General features: G+C 54.5%; 1 protein-coding gene across 1 annotated transcript; it reads right to left on the reverse strand.

The window, feature by feature from the left end:
• Positions 1-1,633: 1,633 nt before the first annotated feature.
• Positions 1,634-21,321, reverse strand: CHST13 (carbohydrate sulfotransferase 13). The gene is made up of 3 exons (XM_033210922.1): positions 20,983-21,321; positions 9,274-9,356; positions 1,634-3,194 (listed from the first exon to the last, which is right to left on the reverse strand). The coding sequence occupies exons 1-3, from the start codon at positions 21,077-21,079 to the stop codon at positions 2,349-2,351; spliced, it is 1,026 nt and encodes a 341-aa protein (XP_033066813.1). The 5' UTR covers positions 21,080-21,321; the 3' UTR covers positions 1,634-2,348.
• Positions 21,322-21,553: the final 232 nt, after the last annotated feature.

The raw sequence follows: 21,553 nt of genomic DNA on the forward strand, positions 1-21,553 counted from the left end.
TCCCCAAGGACAGCCTCCAGAGCTGCCCCAACTCCCTCAGTCCTCGAGGGCCTTGGCTGTGGCCCTGCACACACAGCAGAGGGTGCAGGGCTACATATGGTGGATATGGCACCTGCGTGACACTGGGTGCCTGTAGTGTCTGCACATGGGGACATCAGTGGGGGAGCAGTGGAGTAGCTGCCCACACAAGGGACTGTGAATGTGACAAGTGCCAGCATGTCCAGACGCTGAGGGCATGACAGCAGGAGGTAGGGCACATCTAATTGTGAGATACCTGGGAGTGAGACATCCAGATTGGTGTCAGTTTCAGCAAACAGGTCCCATCCGGGGCTGTGTGGGAGCTGAGTGAGCTGGGGACGAAGGCATGTGTCATCGAAATGGGTGTGCAACAACTGCACACACAGTGGCCTAGAACACAGTGTGTGTGGCCTCTGAGGGAGCATGTGAGGGCCAGGGAGCCCCTCACAAAGACAGTGGCCCCAGTGTGGCCAAGGCCCCACCCTTCCCTCCTCAGCCTGTCGCTAAACAGTGGGGCTCTGGCCCAGTGTCTTAGTCCCTTTTCTATTACTTATAACAGAGCTCCTGAAACTGGGTAATTTATAAAGAAAAGAAATTTACTTCTTACAGTTATGGAGGCTGAAAAGTCCCAGTATTAGGGACTGCATCTGGTGAGGGCCTTCTTGTTGACGGGGGCTCTGGAGAGTCCAGAGGTGGTGCAGAGCATCACGTGGCGAGGGGGCTGAGTATACTACCTCGGGTCTCATTTACTCTTCTTATAAAGCTTCTGGTCCCACTCCCATGGTGACTTATTAATCCATCAACCCATCAATCCATTAATCTACCTATGGAATAATTGATCTGTGAGGGCAGAGCTCTCATGACCCAATCGCCTCTTAATGGTTGGGTCACCTCTCAAGACTGCCACATTGTGGATTAAATTTCAACATGAGTTTTGGAGGGGACAAATATTCAAACCATAGCACCCAGGGAGCCCTGGAAATGGTGCAAGACCCTGGGCTTTGTGTATCCCTCCTGTGGGGGAAGGGCCCAGGCTGGGGGAGGCCTCATGGGGAAACCAGTGGCCGCAGCAGCCCCTTCCCAGGTCCACTGGAGTTGGCCACCCCATTCCTGCTGGCAGGTTCTCTGGACACAGCCCTGGGAGAGCTCAGAGACAAATGGCCCAAGACACACCCACACTCACACATTCACATACACACAGCACTCACACACTCATGCACACATGCACACTCACATGCATATACGCACATACTCATGCACACTCACAGTCACACACGCACGAAGGTGGGAGGCAGCACAAGGCCCAAGGCCTGGCTGAGCTGGTGTGGGCTTCAGTCTTTGGCCCAGGTCAGGGTGAAAGAGTAGATGTTCTCCAAGTTGTCAGTGCCAGAATTTAGCACCCCCTACACAGTGCACCCTCTTCACCTCACGCCCCATGTAGCCCCTCACTCCTATCACCACTGGGAGGTACCCAGGCTCTGTGGGCACTCTCGTCTGATATTCTTATGCCACTTGGCAACAGGGAAACAAAGGCTTGGAGACGGAGTGGTTCGAGATCAGACATCTCCAGGCTCCCAGAGAAAACGGCCCAATGAAGCAGACAAACTCCAACAAATCAGAAAGTAACAAAATACATTTATTTCAAAACCATGACTGCCCAGCTCACCAAAGTCCCATAAAACCTGTGACTGCATTGCACCAGGGGCTCTGTTGGCATGGAGCCTCAAGACCCAGCGTCTTGCCAGACTGAGACCGAAGGTGGTGCCTGGGCAGGGCCAGCCACATGGGAGAGGAGCAGAGGCCCGATGGCAGTGGAAGGCAGCTCCCAGCTGGCTCCCGGGATGGCCCCATCGTGAGGCCAGCCAACGGAGGGCTTTCGTCCTTGGCCACACCTGTCCTTGCCAGGGTGGGCCAGGTGGGGAGGGCACAGGCTGGGGCCACACCAACACGGGTGTCAGCATTCTGTTCTGATGCACCATAAACAGGTTCAGGGGCAGGGCTGACCCCCCAAAATGGCCTTTAAAAGCCTAAAACCCTGGTTACCAAGTCCTTGCCCATCTACAGGGCCTGGAGAGGTGCCTGTCAGCTGGAGCAAGTGGATGAAGCAGGCCTCAAGCGACAGGCCGAAGCAGGCACACGCGTACAGGGCCACGGGAGATGGGCTGCCCCCAAGCCCGGCCAAGTGTGCCCTGCGCCCGCTGGGCCGGAGGCCAGGTGAGTGCACGCAGTGGCTCTTGAAGAGGGGTCCTGGGGCCAGCAGCACCTGCATTCCCCGGGGGATCCTGTCGGAAAGGCACTTGCCCCGTGTGGCCACAGGCCCTCCAGGACCGCTAGTGCAGCCGCAGGTAGGAAGGGGTGGAGTAGTTGAAGAGCAGGAAGTCCATCTTGTAGAGGTCAAAGAGGCGCCGTTGGTAGAAGGGGCTGATGTCCCGGAAGAGGCGCACTGCCAGGTCGCGGGAGGCGGCGGCCCCCCGGGGCCGCGGTGGCCCGGGGAAGCTCAGGTCGGGTGCGCCCGCCAGGCCCAGCACGAAGGCCGCGTCCTCCGCCAGCGTCTCGAACTTGCCCACGACGTCGTAGCGGAGGCGGCACGGGTGGCAGAGCGCGTGCGCGCGCTCCCAGTGCTCGTTGAAGGGCTCGTCGCGCCGCGTGCGCGGGTCCAGCAGGTAGGCCAGGAACTCTGCGAAGCGCACGTCGTGCCCGCGGGCCCGGGCGTCTGGGAGCGCGCGTGGCCGCAGGCGCTGAATGATACGTGCGCCGTAGCGCCTCTGGAAGGCAGCGCTGTAGGGGCGCGCGAGCTTGTTGCGGTAGGCCGACGCCAAGCGCTCGAAGGGCTCCCGCACGAACAGAAAGGTCAAGTAGGCACGCAGGCGCCGGTTGATCTCGGCGGGGCTGAAGTCGGCCAGCGAGGGCAGGCGGCCGGGCGCGTGCGCCTCGTGCGCGGGGATGGCGCGCGGGTCGCCGCGGTTTTGGCCGCTCAGCGCCAGCAGCACGCGCTTCCAGTTGGTGCACGCCACCTTGGGCACGTAGCAGTAGAGCAGGCCATGAGCGTCGTCCACCAGCACGTGCCGCAGGTCCTCTGGCTGCAGCAGGTGCTGCCGGCGTGTGTGGCGGCTACAGGCGCTGCTTAGCAGGTCGCGCCGCTGCCGGTGCACCTCCGCCAGGGTAGAGCGCGGGTTCTGTAGGCGACAGGGGACGAGACGGGGACGCGTCAGGGCAGCGCGGGCTTCCTGACTCTGGCTTTGCCCCGGCGGGATGCGCCCGAGAATTGGGAGCAGGAGCTGGACCGGGCACCCAAATTTGAACCCCAGGGCTGCCACTGATCACTGTATGGTTTAGGGCCCGGGCATCTGTCCTGGGCCTGGATTTGGGAGAAACGGATTCTGACCTTGCTGAGGCTGGGAGAAGGACGCGCTGGGTATGTATGCTGTGGGGCACTCAGAGGAGGAGTGATAAGGAATTGTGGCATCAGAGTGCGCTCCGTGTGAGTACAGGCACACATGGACTCGTCGCTGTTTACTAAAAGCAGGATGCTGCGTAAGAAGCAGCGCTGTTTAATTCCACACCCAACTGAAAACTGCAGCCGCTTGTGGGCTGTGGAGCTGCTTTGCCTCAATAACAAATGGGCTGATTCTGTACTTACCAGTCAGCACTCTCCTTTGCACCTTCACTCCTTTTATTCCCACAGCAAATTCTTATCTCAGAGCTGGGGCAGGAAGCCTGCCCCTTCTGAGCCTATCCTTCCTATGAGAAGGAACACCAACTGGCTTTAACCTAGCACCTGCTGCGGGCCAGCAGCCTCATCGCTCTCCGAATTAGATCCGGAGCCCCTCACAGCCTCAGCCATGCAGAGACCCAGGCCAGTGCTCTTCCATGCCTCCAGCTCCCCTTTCTTCAGATCCCTCCTGCCCCACCCGGGGTTCTTATCTCCAAGATTAACACCCCTGCCTATGATTTTTTGTGTAAGAATTCATAAAAGAAAATGTTTTAACTTCTTAAAATTACATTAAGAGGCTTCAGGATATAATTAAAAAGACAATAACGAGTTGCTGAGGATGTGGAGAAAGTGGAGCTTTCACGCATTGCTGGTGGGAGTGTAAAGGGGTGCCGTTGCTGTGGAAAGCAGTTTGGCAGTTCCTCAAAACCAGTAAACATGTGACTCAGCAATTCTGGTCCTAGGCATATTCTCAAGGGAACTAAAAACATACGTCGTGCAAAAACTCGTACATGAAGTTCATAGCAGCAGTATTCACATTAGCCAGAAAATCCAAGTGTGCACTGCTGAGTAGGCAAATGTATGCAGCCATCCATGCAATGGAATATGACTCAGCCATGAAAAGGAATGCAGTGCTGACACATGCCCACATGGGCTGACCTGGAGGATGTTATGCCAAGCTAATAGGACAATCACAAAAGGACGAGTGCCGAACAGTCCCACTTAGTGAGGTCCCTAGAGCAGTCACATCCAGAGAGAACGAAACTAGAACCTGAGTGAACTGTAGAGGACTGCTGATAGACACTGGGCTGCTGATAGACACTGGGCTGCTGATAGACACTGAGCTGCTTTTGAGGGTGATCACAATGTTTGAAAATTAGGTAACGGTGATAGTTACAAAACCTTGTAAAAATGCTGAAAACCAATTGTAGCGTTTGAAAGAGTGAGTTGTATGGTATGTAAGTTCTCAGTTAAGAAAAAAGCCTTCAGGGTGTTTCCATTTCAGAGGAGGCCAAAGCAGCCTTTGGGGGAACACCAGAGTCAGGGTCTGCTTAGGAGGGTCTGCCAGTGGGGTGGGAATGCGTGTCTGTGGTGTGCGTGTGTGGTACACGTGTGTGGTGTGTGCCTGTGGTGCATGATGTCTCTGGTGTGTGGATGTCATGTGTGTGGCATGCATGTGTGGCATTTGTGTGTGTGTGGCATGTGTGGCGTGTGTGTGTGGCATGTGTGGCGTGTGTGTGTGGTGTGTGTGTTGTATGTGTGTGGTTTGTGTTGTATGTGTATGGAGTGTGTGTGGTGTGTTTGTGTGTAGTGTGTGTTGGTATGCATGTGGTACGTGCATGTGGTGCACACTTTTGGTAGGTGGTGTGTGTGTGTGTTGTGAGTTGTGTTGGTGTGTGTGGTGTTTGTGTGTGGTGTGTGTATGGGGTGTGTGCGTAGTGTGTGTTGTGTGTGGCGTATGTGGTGTGTGTGTGTAGTGTGTGTCATGTGGGTGGTGTGTTTGTGGTTTGTGGGAATGTGTGGCATTTGTGGTGTGTGTGTAGTGTGCTTGTGTGGTATGTGTGTTGTGTGTGTGGTGTGTAGGGGGTGTGGGGGTGCATGTGTGGTTTGGGGTGTGTGTGTGTGTGTGTAGTGTGGCATGTGTGTGGTGTGTCTGTGGTGTGGGGTGTGTGTGTGTGATGTGTGTGGTGTGTGTGGTATGTGTGTTTGTGGTGTGTGGTGTCTGTGGTGTGTCTGTGGTGTGTAGCGCGTGTGTGCTGTGTGGTATGGAGTGTGTGTGTGGTGTGTGTGGTTGGGTGTGTGTGGTATGTGTGTGGTATGTGTGGTGTATGTGTGTGGTGTGTGGTGTGTGGTGTCTGTGGTGTGTGCCATGTGTATGATGTGGGGGGTGTGTGGTGTGTGTGGTGTATGTGCTGTGGGGTGTTGTGTGCTGTGTGTGGTGTGGAGTGTGTGTGTGGTGTGTGTGGTTGGGTTTGTGTGGTGTGAGGTGGTGTGTGTGGTGTGGGGTGTGTGTGTGGTATGTGTGCAGTGTGTGTGGTGTATATGTGTGGTGTGTGTGTGATGTCTGTGGTGTGTGTGCAGTATGTGTGGTGTGTGTATGGTGTGGGGTACGTGGGGTGTGTGTGGTGTGGGGTGTGTATGTGTGTGGTGTGTGTGCAGTGTGTGGTGTGTGTGTGTCCGTGTACGCTCCTGCACACATGTGCACACTGTGCTCCTGATGCCTTTAAAACTATCCCACAGACGTCTAAGATACACTAAGTGAGAAAACCAAAGGGCAGAACAGGGCTTCACACTGATGTTGAAAAAGGGAAAGAAATAAAAACCGTTTCACAAAGGGTGGGTGGAGGGAGACTTATTCTTTTAGAGATACGTTCAGACTTAGTCACAGAATCCACAAGCCTGGGACTGGCTTCACAATCATCCCAGGTGGGAGTAGCTGGTGGGAAGGCAGCGCTTCCTTGAACCCTACGTCTTGCATATATTTGAATTTTTCAAAATGAAAAGAGGCAGACAGACATAGGACAGACATGCCTGTAGGTGAGATTCTGAAGAAGTTACCATAAGCACACGGCAAACCAGTGTACACTACTTACACTTACACACCTAGAGCATGTCTGGAAGGACACCCAGGAACCTGGTGGCCTCTGAGAGGACAGGTGCTGGACAAGGAGACCTACTCTTCACTGTACCTAACCTTCTGTAGTGTCGAATGCCATGTCACGTGCTTACATTTAAAAAATCTCGCCATTTTGAGAAATGGTGAACCCTGAGGACATCATGCTAAGTGAAATAAGACAATGACTTAGCCACCCTCACCATGGGAGGCCTGCCAGGTCCAGCCATGCTGTGGGGGTCTGGGGACACCTGGGAGACCCTGATTCCACTGTCAGGGCTGACCTCAGAAGCCTAGCTCCACCTGGTGCCAGGAGAGGCTGTCCTCCCGGGGCCCACAGCCAAGGTCTGCTTTCAGCTTTTAGATGACCCAACACATTTCTTGTGGCAGGGAATGTTGGCCATCCGGCCACCTGTCAGTCTTCCTCCTTCCTTGCCGGCAGACCCCGGCTGTGTCAGGGCATGCGCCCAGCTTCGTGTGCCGTTGCTGAAGCACTGGGTCGGAGGTTTCGGAGGGGATGTGGCTTGGCTCTGCCTGAGGTGGTATCAGGGGAAGTTAGCCAGATGGCTCCCAAGAAAGTCTCCCTTAGGGTGAAAAGTCAGGGGAAACCCTTACCCCACCACTCACTTTCTGCCTGGGATGCCCTCCTGTGAGGTGTCTGCAGCCCTGGCAGTCTCTTACAGCCAGGAGGCCAACTCTATAACAGAAGTCAACATCCAGAGGACGATGGTGGGCACTGGCTGCTGCTGAACCGTGGGCTGCCGGTCTCCGAGCAGCTCAAGAGTGAGCACTAACAATCCTCATGGCTGGAAGCAGCTTGGGCTGCCACTGCTGTTGCTCATAGGTCCATGAATACCCATTTTACAGAAGAGAAAACTGAGGCTCAGGGGAAATGAGTTGCCTGAGGTCACACAGCGCTCAGTGGGGAAGCCGGGGCTCCAACTCAGGCCCCTTGGGACTCTAAAGCTAGACCTATGCCCAGTATCCAGAGCTGCACCTACAGCTCCTGTCCTCACTCCCCACCCCGCTCCCCGCCGCTGGTATGGCTGCCTGGATTCCTCACTGGCTCTAGTCCATAGAAGTTCTGTGATCTTTGCAGGGCACTTGCCTCCCGGTGCCTGTTTCCTTGTCTGTAAACAGGGGCAATAACGGCCCCACCTATGGGTTGCCGTAATGAGTCCACAGAACTAAAGGGCCTGGCACGAGGTCAGCACTTGTTGGCCAGATGGTTTTTATTACTTTCTTTCTCCAGCCGCAAGGTGCTAAGCCTCCAGGGACTTGACACCCAGTGGTCACAGGGTCCTCAGGGCGTGAAGGGCCATCTGCCCCTCAGAAGCCGCCAGAGCTAGTGGAACCCAGCGCCCTACTGAGTGCCTGTCCTACCGTCAGCCTGCTGTGTGGCCCAGGGCCAGTCAGTCACTCTCTCTGCGAAGGAAGGCCTCCCTACCTGCTTTAGGCTTGGGCCAGATGAGCTCCACAAGCCCCTTCGGCTCAGCCCTCAGGATTTGGTGAGCAGCCACCTACCCAGCACCACCCTGATCTTTCTCTACACAGCAGTCCAAGGGATACCCCCAAAGTGAAACTCTGATGCTGTCCTTCCTGGCTTAAAACCTTTCATGACTCGGCCGGGCGCAGTGGCTCACGCCTGTAATCCCAGCACTTTGGGAGGCCGAGGCTGGCGGATCACGAGGTCAGGAAATCGAGACCATCCTGGCTAACACGGTGAAACCCCGTCTCTACCAAAAATACAAAAAATTAGCCGGGCGCGGTGGCGGGCGCCTGTAGTCCCAGCTACTCGGGAGGCTGAGGCAGGAGAACGGCGCACACCCGGGAGGCGGAGCTTGCAGTGAGCTTGCAGATTGCGCCACTGCACTCCAGCCTGGGAGACAGAGCAAGACTCCGTCTCCAGGGGGGCGGGAAAAAAAAACACCTTCCATGACTCCCTGCTACCCTTGCACACGTGCAGGGCCTGCGTGCTGCCCCCACTTCTCCAGGCTCCCCTAGTGCTCCCTCTCCTGTCCTCCACTCCCCGCCAGGCCTTTGGCACAGCTATTCCCTCTGCCTGTGGTGCTTGGCCCCTCCTGTCTGCCTGTTGACTCTTGCTCTTCAGTCTCAGCTCCAATGTCCCTTCCTTGGAGAGGAGTTCCTCTCCCCCTTCTAAACTAGGACCCTCTCAGGAGAGCTCTTGTTGCACCTCATACTCCCCTTTAGAGCAGAATTAGTTAAGTATTAGTGTGGGTGGGGATCGGATGACATCTTCCCCTGCTGAACTGGTGGCTCCACTAGGGGAGGGACCTGGCTGACCTGCTTGCTGCTGGATCTCAGCATCCTGAACACAGTCTGCATGAGTGGGTGCTCAATACATGCTGTCTGAATAAGTACTTCTGTGTGTGTGTGTGAGAGAGAGAGAGAGAGACAACTAGAGTGTGGGGTTCTTGGTGGTAGGGTACAGTTGTATGTGTGTGTTTGGGGTTGTGCATGGTCCCTGCACGCCCCCAGCTGAAGTTGGGTGTGTGGGCCAGCGAACCACCTGGTCCATCTGCTTGAGAATCACGCCGGGGCTGGGGGTCCCTGCACACCTCCCCACTGCAGCATGCACTGAGATTCGGTCTCCCACTAGACTGTGAACTTCCTGAGGGCAGGTACAGGGTCTGTTTTGACTCCTTTTTATCTGCAACACAAAGAACTGTGCCTGGCCTCAGATTGTTGATGGATGGGAAGATAGGTAGGTAGAGACCCCAGGTCTCTCATGTTACCCCCAAGATTTGCCCTTGTCACTGCTCTCTGACAAAGCCTGGGTTTGGGGAGGACGCCCTTCCATGCCTCAGTGTGGGGTCCAGTCTCATGCCAGCAGGCCTGCACTGTTGCTGTCAGGCTCCTGGCTGGGATGGAGGGGGGCATGCCTGGGTTGGGGGGTCTGTCCACCTACCTGATTCAGGTCATAGAGCTTCTGCAGGGGGCTTCTCCTCTCCCTTCCAAGCCAGCTGGAGCTCAGGGCTCTGTTTCCAAATACTGTGGGCATAAGGAGAGAAGCGTAGCCACCACATCAGAGGGACTTGCGTGGAGCTGGGGGATTGGCCAACCCATCTAGGCACATTTGACCCACCTCTGGCACTCAATTTCCTTCCCGGGTCTTGCCTACCCCCTAGGGGCACGGTGGAATGGTGGACGGCAGGGAGTACTAATGGGGCAGAATTACACCAGGGTAGTGTCTTGTGTCATTCCTGCTCCCATGCCCTACCCTCCAAAGTTGGAGGGTACCAAGCAAGAGGGGCCAAGTGGGAAGGTGATACCCAGCCCACCAACCCTCTAGGAAAGGCCAGATCACCCAACCTCACCCACTGCCATCTGCCCTGGCCTCATGTCCCACCCCTGTGGGGCTCACCAGGCTGGCTGGCTGCCCAGCACCCCCAGATCCTGTGTATGGGCAGCCAGAAAGGTTTGGGCAACAGTGTAGATGGCACAGTAGGCTGCAGCCTCTCAGCGCCACCTTGCTAGGCTGGGTGACCCGCTGTGGATGCCTGTGGCAGCTTCCCCATCAGGGAATATGCTGCTTCGCATGGAAGGAGGTTCAGTCATCTCCAGATGAGGAGAGGGATGACGTCTGTCTGTCTCCTGGCTGAGGAAAGTGATGCTGTCCGTCTCCCGACTGAGGAAAGTGATGCTGTCTGTCTGCCTGTCTCCCGGCTGAGGACAGGGATGCTGTCTGTCTGTCTCCCGGCCGAGGACAGGGATGCTGTCTGTCTGTCTCCCGGCCGGGGACAGGGATGCTGTCTGTCTGTCTGTCTCCCGGCCGAGGACAGGGATGCTGTCTGTCTGTCTGTCTCCCGGCCGGGGACAGGGATGCTGTCTGTCTGTCTCCTGGCTGGGGACAGGGATGCTATCTGTCTCCTGGCTGGGGACAGGGATGCTGTCTGTCTGTCTGTCTCCCGGCCGGGGACAGGGATGCTGTCTGTCTGTCTCCCGGCCGAGGACAGGGATGCTGTCTGTCTGTCTCCCAGCCAGGGACAGGGATGCTGTCTGTCTGTCTCCTGGCTGGGGACAAGGATGCTGTCTGTCTGTCTCCTGGCTAGGGACAGGGATGCTATCTGTCTCCTGGCTGGGGACAGGGATGCTGTCTGTCTGTCTGTCTCCCGCCTGTGGACAGGGATGCTGTCTGTCTGTCTCCTGGCTGGGGACAGGGATGCTGTCTGTCTGTCTCCTGGCTGTGGACAGGGATGCTATCTGTCTCCTGGCTGGGGACAGGGATGCTGTCTGTCTGTCTGTCTCCCGGCCGAGGACAGGGATGCTATCTGTCTGTCTGTCTCCCGGCCGGGGACAGGGATGCTGTCTGTCTGTCTGTCTCCCGGCCGAGGACAGGGATGCTGTCTCTCTGTCTCCCGGCCGAGGACAGGGATGCTGTCTGTCTGTCTGTCTCCCGGCCGGGGACAGGGATGCTGTCTGTCTGTCTCCTGGCTGGGGACAGGGATGCTATCTGTCTCCTGGCTGGGGACAGGGATGCTGTCTGTCTGTCTGTCTCCCAGCTGAAGACAGTGATGCTGTCTCTCTGTCTCCCAGCTGAGGACAGGGGTGCTGTCTGTGTGTCTGTCTCCTGGCTGAGGACAGGGATGCTGTCTCTCTGTCTCCTGGCTGAGGACAGGGATGCTCTCTGTCTATCTGTCTCCTTGCTGCAATCCTCAGTTTTCCTAGAACTATTATGAGTAAAATTCTGTTTACCTATAAGTGTATTCTGTTACTCAAAATCTTTTTAAGGAATATCTTTTTAAGCATAGTCAATTAATATTAATATGTTCTCAGTAATATAGCCAATATATATGATCATATGCTTCTGGATCCCATTCTCATGAATATGATGATGCATATTAATAAACTAATAAGGTGTAAGGTGATCTTTGAAAAGATCTCAAAAACTAGTGAGGCTTTTGCTAGACTGACCAAGGAGAAAATAGAAAAGACTCAAATTACTAAAAACAGGAAAGAAAGAGGGGATATTACTACTGACCTAAAAGAAACAAGAAAGGATTACAAGAGAACTATGAACACATGTAGCCTAACAAATGAGAAAACATGTAAGAAATAGACAAATTCCTAGAAAGACAGAAATTCCTGAAATTGACTCAAGAAGAAATATAAAATCTCAGCAGACCCACAAGTCAAGATGTTGAATTACTAATAACAACAACAACAAAAAATCCCACAAACAAAAGCCCAGGATCAGAGGGTTTCACTGGTAAATTTTACTAAATGTTTGAAGAATTAACACCAATCTTTCATAAACTCTTCCAAAAAACAGAAGAGGAGAGAACACTTCCTAACTCATTACATGAGGCCAGTATTATCTAGATGCCCAAACCACACAAAGACATCACAAGAAAAGGGAACTACAGAGCCATGCCCTTTATGAATATAAGTGCAAAGTTCTCAAGAAATACAGGCAAACCAAAAATAACATCCTATGAAAAAGTTTATTTTCCATGACCAAGTAGAATGGATCCCAGGAATGCAAGATTGGCTAAATATACACAAATCAATCAATGTAATACACTACATTAATAGAATCAAGAAAAAAGCCCACACGCTTATCAAGAAATGCAGAAAAAGCATTGGACAAAATCCAATACCCTTCTTCATGACAAAACACATTGAACAGCTTAAGAATAGAAGGAAACTTTGCCAAACTGGGAAAGGGCATCAACAAAAAACCCTCAGATAACTTCATAGTGAAAGACTGGCAGCTTTCTCCCTAAGATCAGGAGCAAGGAAAGAGTGCCTGCTTTTGCCACTTCTATTAATTGTACGGGAGGTTTTATCCAGGGTAATTGGTCGGGGAAAATAAATAAAAGGCATTCAGATTGGAAAGTAAGAAGTAAAACTATGTCTATTCATAGATGACATAACCCTATATATATAGAAAACCCTAAAGAATTCACAAACCATAAGAGCTAATAAATGGGTTCAGCAAGGTTGCAGGATACAATATTAATATACAAAAGTCAATTATATTTCTATATACTAGCAATGAATAATCAAACAATATCAAAAATAATAAAGTAATAAAGAAGAAGTTGATCACAAAGGAAGTATAAGACCTGTACACTGAAAACTATGAGACACCATTGAAAGAAATTAAAGACCCAAATGAATGGAAAGACATTTCAGGTTCGTGGATTGGAACACTTAATGTTGTAAAGATGGCAATACTCCCCAAAGTCATCTACAGATTCTTTGCAATTCCTGTCAAAATCCCAGCTGCCTTTTTCTGCCAAAACTGACAGCTGATCTTTAAATTCATGTGGAAATTGAAGGGATTCAGAATATCCAAAACAATCTTGAAAAAGAACAAAGTTAGAGGATTCACATTTCCTGATACCACAACTTTACTCTATGGCTACAATAATCAAGACTGTGTGGTGCTGGCTAGGAGAGACATACAGATGAATGAAATAGCATTGAAAGTTCAGAAACAAACCCTTACATTTATGGTCAGTTGATTTTTGATGAGGATGCCAAGACAATGCAATAGGGAAAGGACAGTCTACAAGAAGTGGTGCTGAGACAGCTGGATATTCGCATGCAAAAGAATGAAGTTGTACCCCTTCTTCATACCACAAAGAAAAACTAACTCAAAATGGATCATAGTGCTAAACACTGAAGTTAAAACTATGAAACTCTTCAGTGAAAACACTGACATAAATCTCCATGACCTTGGATTAGGTGATGATTTATTAGATATGATGCCAAAAGCACAAAGCAACAAATTTTAAAAAACAGATAAATTAGACTACATCAATATTAAAAACATTTGTGCTTCAAAGCACACTATCAAGAAGGTGAAATGACAATCCACAGTTGGAAGAAAATATTTGCAAATAATCTCTCTGATAAGGAACTAGTACCCATAACATATGGAGAACTCTTACAATGGAACAACAAAAGACAGCCCAATTTTTTAAATGGGCAAATAATCTGAACAGACATTTCTCCAAAGATATACATATGGCAATAAGCACATGAAAAGGTGCGCAACATCACTAGCCATTAGTGAAATAGAAATCAACACCATGAGGATGGTTATTTTAAAAGACAGTAAATAACAAGGATGTGGAGAAATTAGAGCCCTCATATATTGCTGGTGGGGATGTAAAGTGGCGCATCCATGAGGGAAAACAGTTTGGCAGTTTCTTAAAAAGCTAAGCTTAGAATTACCATACACCCAGCAATTCCTCTCCTGAGTATGTTCCTAGAACTGAAAACTTGTTCACACAAAAACTTGTACACAAATGTTCCCATTGGCATTATTCATGATAGCCCCAAAATGGAAACGACCCAAATCCATCAGCTGATGAATGAATAATAAAAATGCGGTATATCCTTAACATGGGCTATTAATTGGCCATAAAAGGAATGAAGGACTGACTCATGCTTCCGTGTGGCTGAACCTTGTAAACGTTATGTTAAGTGAAAGAAGCCAGACATAAAAGGCCACCTAAGACACGATTCCATTTATATGAAATGGCTGTCTTAATATGTCCGTAAGAGTTCATAAGAACATTGAATATTCATAAGAAGAATATGTTCAAGAATTCAGGAACATGTGAGAAAAGAAGAATAAATGCTTCTGTGATCCTTGGCCTTCAACCAAATGAAGAGTCTATAAATGTCGCTAAGAAGAATCTCTTCACTTGAGACAAACTTCTGGCACACCAGTAAACTTGGGAAATCTGAGGAACTGGTCTGTTGGCAAACTGACCTAGAGCAGTGGTTCCCAAACTTCAGCTTGTGTGAGGCCCATTAAACTCAAGAGTCCCTGGTCCCACCTCTGGAGTTTCTGGTCCAGCAGGTTGTGGAGCGGGGCCCAAGAATCTGCATTTCCAGCAGCTCCAGGTGAGGCTGCGGCTGCTGGTCTGGTAGTGTGCTTTGAACCGGCTGCGCCGGTGCAGTGCCCAGCAGGCAGAACATGGTCTGTGCTGAATAAACAGAGGTTCGTGGAAGGAACAGATGGCAGCTGGATGGGCCTTGCGCTAGCCTCCAGAACCCTGCTGCATGTACCTAAAGCCCATCGTCCAGAACCCTGCTGCGTGTACCTGAAACCCACTGTCCAGGGTCCTGCCGACCCCTGCCTGCCTCAGGCCCCCTCTGCGCCCCCGGGCATATCCTGTAAGGCCCAGGAACAAGGGCCAGATTCCAGTGACCAGGGCATGCAGAGGAGGCTGAGGCCCTCGGAGGTTCAGGACTGTCTGTGTCTTCAAGCCACTGACCAGCCCAGCATTTGACCTTGCATCTCCAGACAGTCAGGGATCTAAACTGCCGGACATGTCCCAGGAATGACACCGTCATCAGAAAAGGAGCTGACAGGCTGACACGAGAGGGCAGCAATGCTGGCTGGTCATGCAGGTGCAGGGAGACCCAGGCTGGGTCTGGCCTGAGTCTAGCAGCAGCCATGGGGAGCTCCGCTGGTGCCACACCAGGCAGGACAGGGCCAGGCACCCCATGAGAGGAGGCCTGACCTTCTCGCCATGTTGCAGATGAGACGCGTCCCTTTCCTGAGGACTGTGGCTGGGGACTGAGGAAGAACTGGTGCTCAGCAGCCTGTGTTCTCTGGGCAGGGGGTGGAGGGGCAGTCACAGTGACTAACAAGCAGACCCAGGCCTGTCTCTGCCCCAGGGTCCTGCTACTCAGAGGCTCCCAGTCTTCCGGAAATGCCAGCCCTTGCATAAGACCTCTCGTTTCCTGGCCAAACCGCAGCCTGCAGGAAAGTGGGTACCATAACAGACCCCAGGGGCCAGTGGGTAGAAAGGAAAAGGGAGCAGGCACCAGAGAGAGGCCCAGAATAGCTGCGGCCAGTGATTACAGGGCTGGGCCACCTCCACCCAGCCCCACCCTGCCCCGAGGAGCCTGGGCCCTGCAGACAGGCAAGCTGCCATGGAGGGACAGATGGGCACAGGAGGTCAGAAGGGGGGTATCTTGTGGATCCCTGGGTCCAACCCTGACTTGGCCAGCTGGGGACTGGCCCCAAACAGGGCCACAATGGGGCATCCACCTCCTCCACCCCCATCATCCCAAACCCCCTTGCCTGTATCCTCTGTACCCCAGCACCTCCACTGGGCCCTAGGTCCCAGGTTCCTGGCCACCCCCTGCCAAGGGGACAGTGGAGCAGACAGGACAGGGAGAGCCAGGCAGTGTAGCCCAGGAGAGCCAATCCCAGAGCGGCACAGGGAAAGCCACGTGGTGACTGCTTAGAAAAAGGAAACAAAGCCAGCAGGAGGTTAGGGAGACAGGGGAGAGAGGACAGTGGGAGGGGAGGAGGGACGGGAGGAGTGCCAAAAACAGTGACAGAGACCGGGAAACAGTGCTGGACGACAGGGCCCGAGGCTGGGAGAAAGAGGAGGAAGAGACAGAAGGAGATAGAGGGTGGTGGGGGGTGCAGACCCCAGCACAGCGCCAGGTGCTTAGTGCACACTGACATACTTATCCCTGTCATGTAGAAACCATCATTATCCCACTTGACGGGGGGAAACTGAGGCAAAGAAGTTTGCCTGAGGCCTCATAGCTTCCTTGCTGTGCCAGAAATAGAATTTGACCCCAGGCCACCGGTGCCAGCGTCTGTACCCTTAACACCCATGCTGTCCTGCCTCTGGGTGCCCCCTCGTCCTGACCTTGACAACTGTCCACCCTCACGGCACCCATAAGCCAGTGGGCCCCACTTCACTGACCCACGAGGAAATAGCAGCCCAGGGAGGGAGAGCAGAGAGAGCTGCTCAAGGCCACACGATTGCTGCACACAGGACACCTGCACACATCATGTTGCAAGGCCTCCTCTGCCAATCAAGATACCGGGCGAAATACCACACTGGAAACCTACAGCAGAAGCACGACCATCATCCTCGGCATGCCCACCACCCTCCACACGCCCACCTCAGCCAAAGCAGGGCTCACACCCTGTGCAGGGTGAGGGCACAGCCATCATGTAGGGGGATGCTGTTTGGAGACTTCCCAGTCCAGCAAGCAGAGATGATGACACCCGGCTTCTGGTTAATAAGTTCCAGCAGGTCACAGTGTTGCAAGAGCAGACAAGCAGGGCAGCCGGGCCCCAGCAATCTCCCGCCAGTAGGCATGGGCTCCCACATGGCCTCCGAGGGCCTCTGCCCTGCCCCATTCCTTTCCCCAGGGGCTTTCTGGGGTGACCTGCATGTCTCAGAGTTAGGGACATTCCTTCTGGGGATCAGGCCCAAGGGAGGGACACGGACAAGCCCTTCACGTATTATAAGAAGCAATTCTGTTGTTTAGGGGGAGAGAACTAGAGATCTCTCCACGTGTATTTAGTTCAAACTCCATTTGCTGAACTCCACAGACCATCTGGAGTGGAACCCCAGTCTGCCCAGATCCTCTGTGGGCACAGTGCCGTTGGCTGTGCCTCCAGAACCCTCCGGATCCCCACTTCCACCTTCCCTGCCCCCAGCCAGCCCTAGGTAGGCCTCAGGGCTCTCCCTGGGACAATTACCAAGACTGGAAGGAGACACCTCACCTGTCTCCTATTTCTCCTCGCCCCACCTTGGTGATCTCTAAACCCATGGGGATTCCCACTACTTACAGCAAACCCTGGTTCCCGCCCAGGCCCACCAGTACACCACCCTTCCAGGTTCACCACTCGGCTCCAGCCACAGCAGTCTTTATTGCTGAAATATTTTGATTTCTGTGTAGGTTGACCCCTCTGGAAGGGCAGTTCTACAGGGAAGGAGAGTTTTTGCTTTTCTGTAACCCCTGTACCTTGCCCAGTGCCAGTGACTATTTACTTAAAGACTGATGCCCTCTGACAGCCATAGGAAGAACACCCCAGACCCTAGCATCCCATTCAAGGCTGTTCATGACTGAGCCCCAACTTAGAGTATCTCCCTGCCTCCCATCCCACCATTCTCTCTCGAGGACCCAGAGCCCCACCCACAGCACATCCCTTCACACCCCAGGCCATTTCACTCCTCCATGCTTTTCTCTGTGCCATTCCTTCTGCTTGCAGTTTCCTCTCCTCATTTTCCTACCTGTTAAACTCCTATGCAGCTTTCAAAGGCCAATACAAGTGCCCCTGCCCCGTAGAATGGAAAGAAAAAGGATTTGGGGTTTCAACTGGGATTTAAATCCTGGCCCTATACTTCCTGACTTGAGCAAGCAACTTCCTTTCTCTTGATCTTTTCTCTTCTGCAAAACAGGATTGCCAATTCCTGTTCTGCAGAGCTGCCCACATGCCAGCTTGCCTCTTCTCATGGTACTCTCTGGAGGTACGCCGAACTTGGGACACTCCAGCAGTACCTGAAGATGGACAGCAGCACGGGGAGCATCTACCAATTTGGCCCCAGCAGCCACTCCCACTCCTTCTGCCCACCCACCAGAGGAGGAAGCCTGCCAGGCCTTCAGCCCACGTGATTCCAGGCCTTCAGCCCACGTGATTCCGATAGGCTCCCCTCCGCCTCCGCCACCTGCTAGGATAAGCATGTGGCCTAGGCCTGTCCAGTCACAGCCTCCCAGCCCTTCCTGCCACCTGATTGGCTCTGAGATGGGCACTTGAGACCCAGACCAGGCCAATGGATGCCTCCTTGGGACTTTGGCTGGAATCAGTGGCAAAGGAGCCCTCTGTAGCTTTGGGTTGAGTTGCTGAACTGTGCAGCTGAGAGTGAGGCTATGGCAGAGAAAAGCTAAACTACAGCTGGAGGTGTGATCTGAACCCCAAGATCTATGCTTGTCTGAGGCAGAGGCACCTGGCCTTTTCAGTCACAGGCACAGACCCACTCCCTCCCAGCTGAAGGGAGTCTGAACTGGGTTGGGTTTGTCCTCACCAAGGCTACCACTGTGTGTCAGCGGGTGGCCCACGGTCTTAGCTTCCTTGCCTGCCTAGGGGTGAGCAGGGGCTGGGACGGGATGCAGAGGCCCACCTGGCTCCAAGAGGAACACCTGTGACTCCAAACACTAGGACAGATACTCAGCCCTGCAGCCGCGGGAGTGGAATGGGGGAAGGGGGCTAGTGACCACACTGCTCTTGCCAGTGTCTCAGAGGCAGAAGACATAGAGCTGAGATCTTGGATTTTCATATTAAAAATGTAAGCTCCTCGAGGCAGGGGTATTTCTAAGTTTTGTTCCCCACTGTCTCTCAGCACCTAGATGTATGCTTGGCGTGAGCAGGCAACCAACAGGTCTGTGGTCCGTGGTGTGCCAGCCAAGGGGAGCATGGCCACCATGCCCAGGCAAGAACACAGAGGGAGCCAAGGGGCCGCAGGAGACCCAGGGGTCTGCCTTTGGGCGCTGTCGCTGGGCACTGGGGGTGAGGGTGGGGTGATGAGGGCAGCGGTGCTGTGGGCAGCTGCCCCACCTTTCTGGAATCTCCTCCTCCCTGGGATCCTAGGCATTAGGCCAGTGCTGGTGGTGGAGCCCTGGGGCTGAGGCTGTGGGTGTGGAGGGGCTGCCGCACACCTCCCCCTACTAGAATGTCTCCGAGCTCCCTGGGGCAGCAAGAGCCCCAGGCCTGAGCCAGTAGCCCTTCAGTGGCCCCTTGCCCAACCTATGACAGCACCTCTTGCTCTGGAGAAGGAGGGGACAGTGCTGGGCCTGCCCTTCAGGGAGAAGGGGCTGAAATTCCTCCTGGGTTCTGGAGCCCTCACCCCCAGGTCAGAAGCCCTCACAGGGCACAGACCACATCCCTTCCAACTCAGGCATGGCTGCAGAGACACTGCAGGCCCTTGTGAGGCCATTTCCAGAGGCCAAGGGCAGGAGATGCCCCTCCAGCAGGACTAGCCTGGCAGAAAAAGACCTTTCCCAGCTGAGTGCCCTCCCTGCATGCCACCTGCAGGCCCACAAGCATGGTCTCAGCCAAAACTTCAGCTCAGGGCTTGGGAGGGAGAAAAACCAGTGGGAGAGGCTGGATAGGTTGGTCTGATTAACTCTTGCTCGCCCAGGGTCACTCACAAAGCACGATGGCTGGAAACAGGCCATGGGAGAGGTACAAGAGAGCCTGACAGAAACAGAGAGAGATTCTGAGAGGCTGGGTGAGAAGGTCATGGCCAAGGGTAGGACAGGCCAGGTGCAGAGCCCAGACTGCACAGAGGCTGGGAAGGGAGGTTTGGAGCCACCCTCCTAACACCTGCTGTCTCTTCTCAGGCTCTGCAGGAGAGGGAGGGAGGTCAGAAGGAACAAAGCCCAGAAGGAGACTAGTACCTTGGTTTGTTTCTCATCCCTCAAACCTGGGTAGAGTAGGTGACAGGAGAGAGGTGTCCCACAGAGACATGGGGACACAGACATTCCATGCAGTCACTCAAAGATGTATGCTCCTTTGCAGACACTCCCCAGGACCCAGGCGCTCAGGTGTCCTCTAACATCCCACGCTGAGCCTTGAGGGGCCAGTAGCCACCAAGCCCTGCCCTGTCTTAGTACTGGGTAAACATCTGTCTACTGAATGACTGGGTGGACAGAGGCTGTGGCAGTCACAGACACTGAGTCCACACCCCAGACTGCCAGGAGACTGTCTGCTCTATACCAGTAGCCAGCTCACGGAAGGGGTGGTGGGGTGCTGGAAGGAGAGACCCCAGCCCTATCCCATGGGCTTGGGGAGGCATCCAGGTTTGACCTGCTGTGTTCTGGGCACACAAGGGGTAGGGGGCAGTGTGAGGGGCAGGGGGAGTGGGCAGAGGCCTCCCCAAGTCCTGATATCCTCAAGTCTTGGGCCACTCCCACCCCCCACTGCCCAACATCCCAGCCCACCCTGGACCTAGTTACTTACTCCCTGGGACTGTGTCTGCCAGGTTCCAAGGGTGGGGTCCAGGATTCTCAGAGCCCACACTGGGGGTGGGGAGGCAGACCTAGATGTCCCACCTGGCACACATACCACATATAAGGAAAGGCAAACAGCCCTGAGGTCAGGAGGCGGGGGTGCTGGCTGGGCCCCTCCAGCCCCAAGTAGATTGTGTAGCCAGCAGGTTGCCACCACACCCGTCTCCCCACCTCTCTGGCCTGCTTCAGTTTGTGTGAAATGGGTTGATGGGAGCCTTCACATGAGCTGAGGAGAGACTCAGAGCAAAGACTCAGCACTGGTGGAGCCCAGAGCACTCAGCTCTGCGGAGTCATGGCTAGTTGCCTCAGTTTCACCAGCCAGACCACGAGGTGACTGCACAGGAGTCCCAAGCCCTACCCGGTGTGGATTTCAGGGTGGAGCAGGGAGTGGCCCCCACTGCACAGTAGGACAACCGAGGGACCCGACCGAGTGGCCCAAGCTTCCCCTCCTATGCGCATGGGCCGAGCAGCGCTCACGTCCAGGGGCTCCCGGGTGCCCAGGGGAAGGGGGCGAAGGTAAGGGAGACGGCCTTCCTGGATTGGTCAAATGCCCTCTACCCCCCACAACTGACCCCGGTCTCCAGGCACCGGCTGTGGGACCCAGATAGTCACCGCTCTGGGAGTGAGGAGATAACTCCGGAGGAGGAGCAAGAGCCTTTGCTCGTGGTGGCGTCTAGAGCCTTTCTGTGCCCCACCAGCGCCCCTGCCCGCCACTCCTAGCCCCAGCCAGGAAGGAGACGGCAGGTGTCCCTGCCGCTGTCGAGAGGTCAGGCCGCGGTGGGAAGCGTTTGCTTGCGGATGTGCGGCTGAGCTGGCGAACACTCACCCGGGCGCAGGGTACGGGGCGCGGCGCACAGGAGCAGGAGCGCGGCGCCTAGACAGGCGGCAGCCAGCACGCGCTGCCGCCAGCAGCGCCTCCCCATGCTGTGCCCGGCGCGCGGCGGAGGACAGTCCGCTGGGTCCGGCTGGGGGCGGAGGTGCCCTGGCCCAGGACCCGGCCCCGGCAGCGCAGCGCCTACCAAGACGCGCGGCGCCGCGCAGGGCAGGGGAGCACGGCGCCTGGACTGCAGCCCTACGAGCCCCTGCGAGTCACTGGGGACTGAGTAGATGGGACACGGTGGGGCGGCAGGCCCGGTTTTCTTTTCGTATCCGCACCCTCACCAGATAGAATGGGGCCGAAGTCCAGGGCGCGAGGGCGGAGACTGATTGGGGAAGCCCCTCGCCCCTAGGCTCCGCCCCTAGCGTTTGCCCAGGGGTGCAATTATCCACCCAAGGCCAAGAGGTATTGTCGCGCTGGCGTGCGCCACCCCGGGCGGTGTCCCCTTGCCTTTTTGCTGCCTTAGATGCCAGGGGCCCAAGGGCTGATCCGAGATGAACCAAGGATCCTAGTAGAGCCT

The sequence above is a fragment of the Trachypithecus francoisi genome, unplaced genomic scaffold, assembly GCF_009764315.1.
Source record: "Trachypithecus francoisi isolate TF-2019V2 unplaced genomic scaffold, Tfra_2.0 Lachesis_group0, whole genome shotgun sequence".
NCBI lineage: Eukaryota > Metazoa > Chordata > Mammalia > Primates > Cercopithecidae > Trachypithecus > Trachypithecus francoisi.

Bases quoted from the DNA above. Each gene is read 5' to 3' on its own strand.
- CHST13 (XM_033210922.1), bottom strand. From the start codon at position 21,079: ATGGGGAGGCGCTGCTGGCGGCAGCGCGTGCTGGCTGCCGCCTGTCTA. The intron at 9,357-20,982 runs GTGAGTGTTCGC...TTATGCCCACAG, and splicing joins GCCCCGTACCCTGCGCCCGG to TATTTGGAAACAGAGCCCTG. The intron at 3,195-9,273 runs GTAGGTGGACAG...TGTCGCCTACAG, and splicing joins AGCTCTATGACCTGAATCAG to AACCCGCGCTCTACCCTGGC.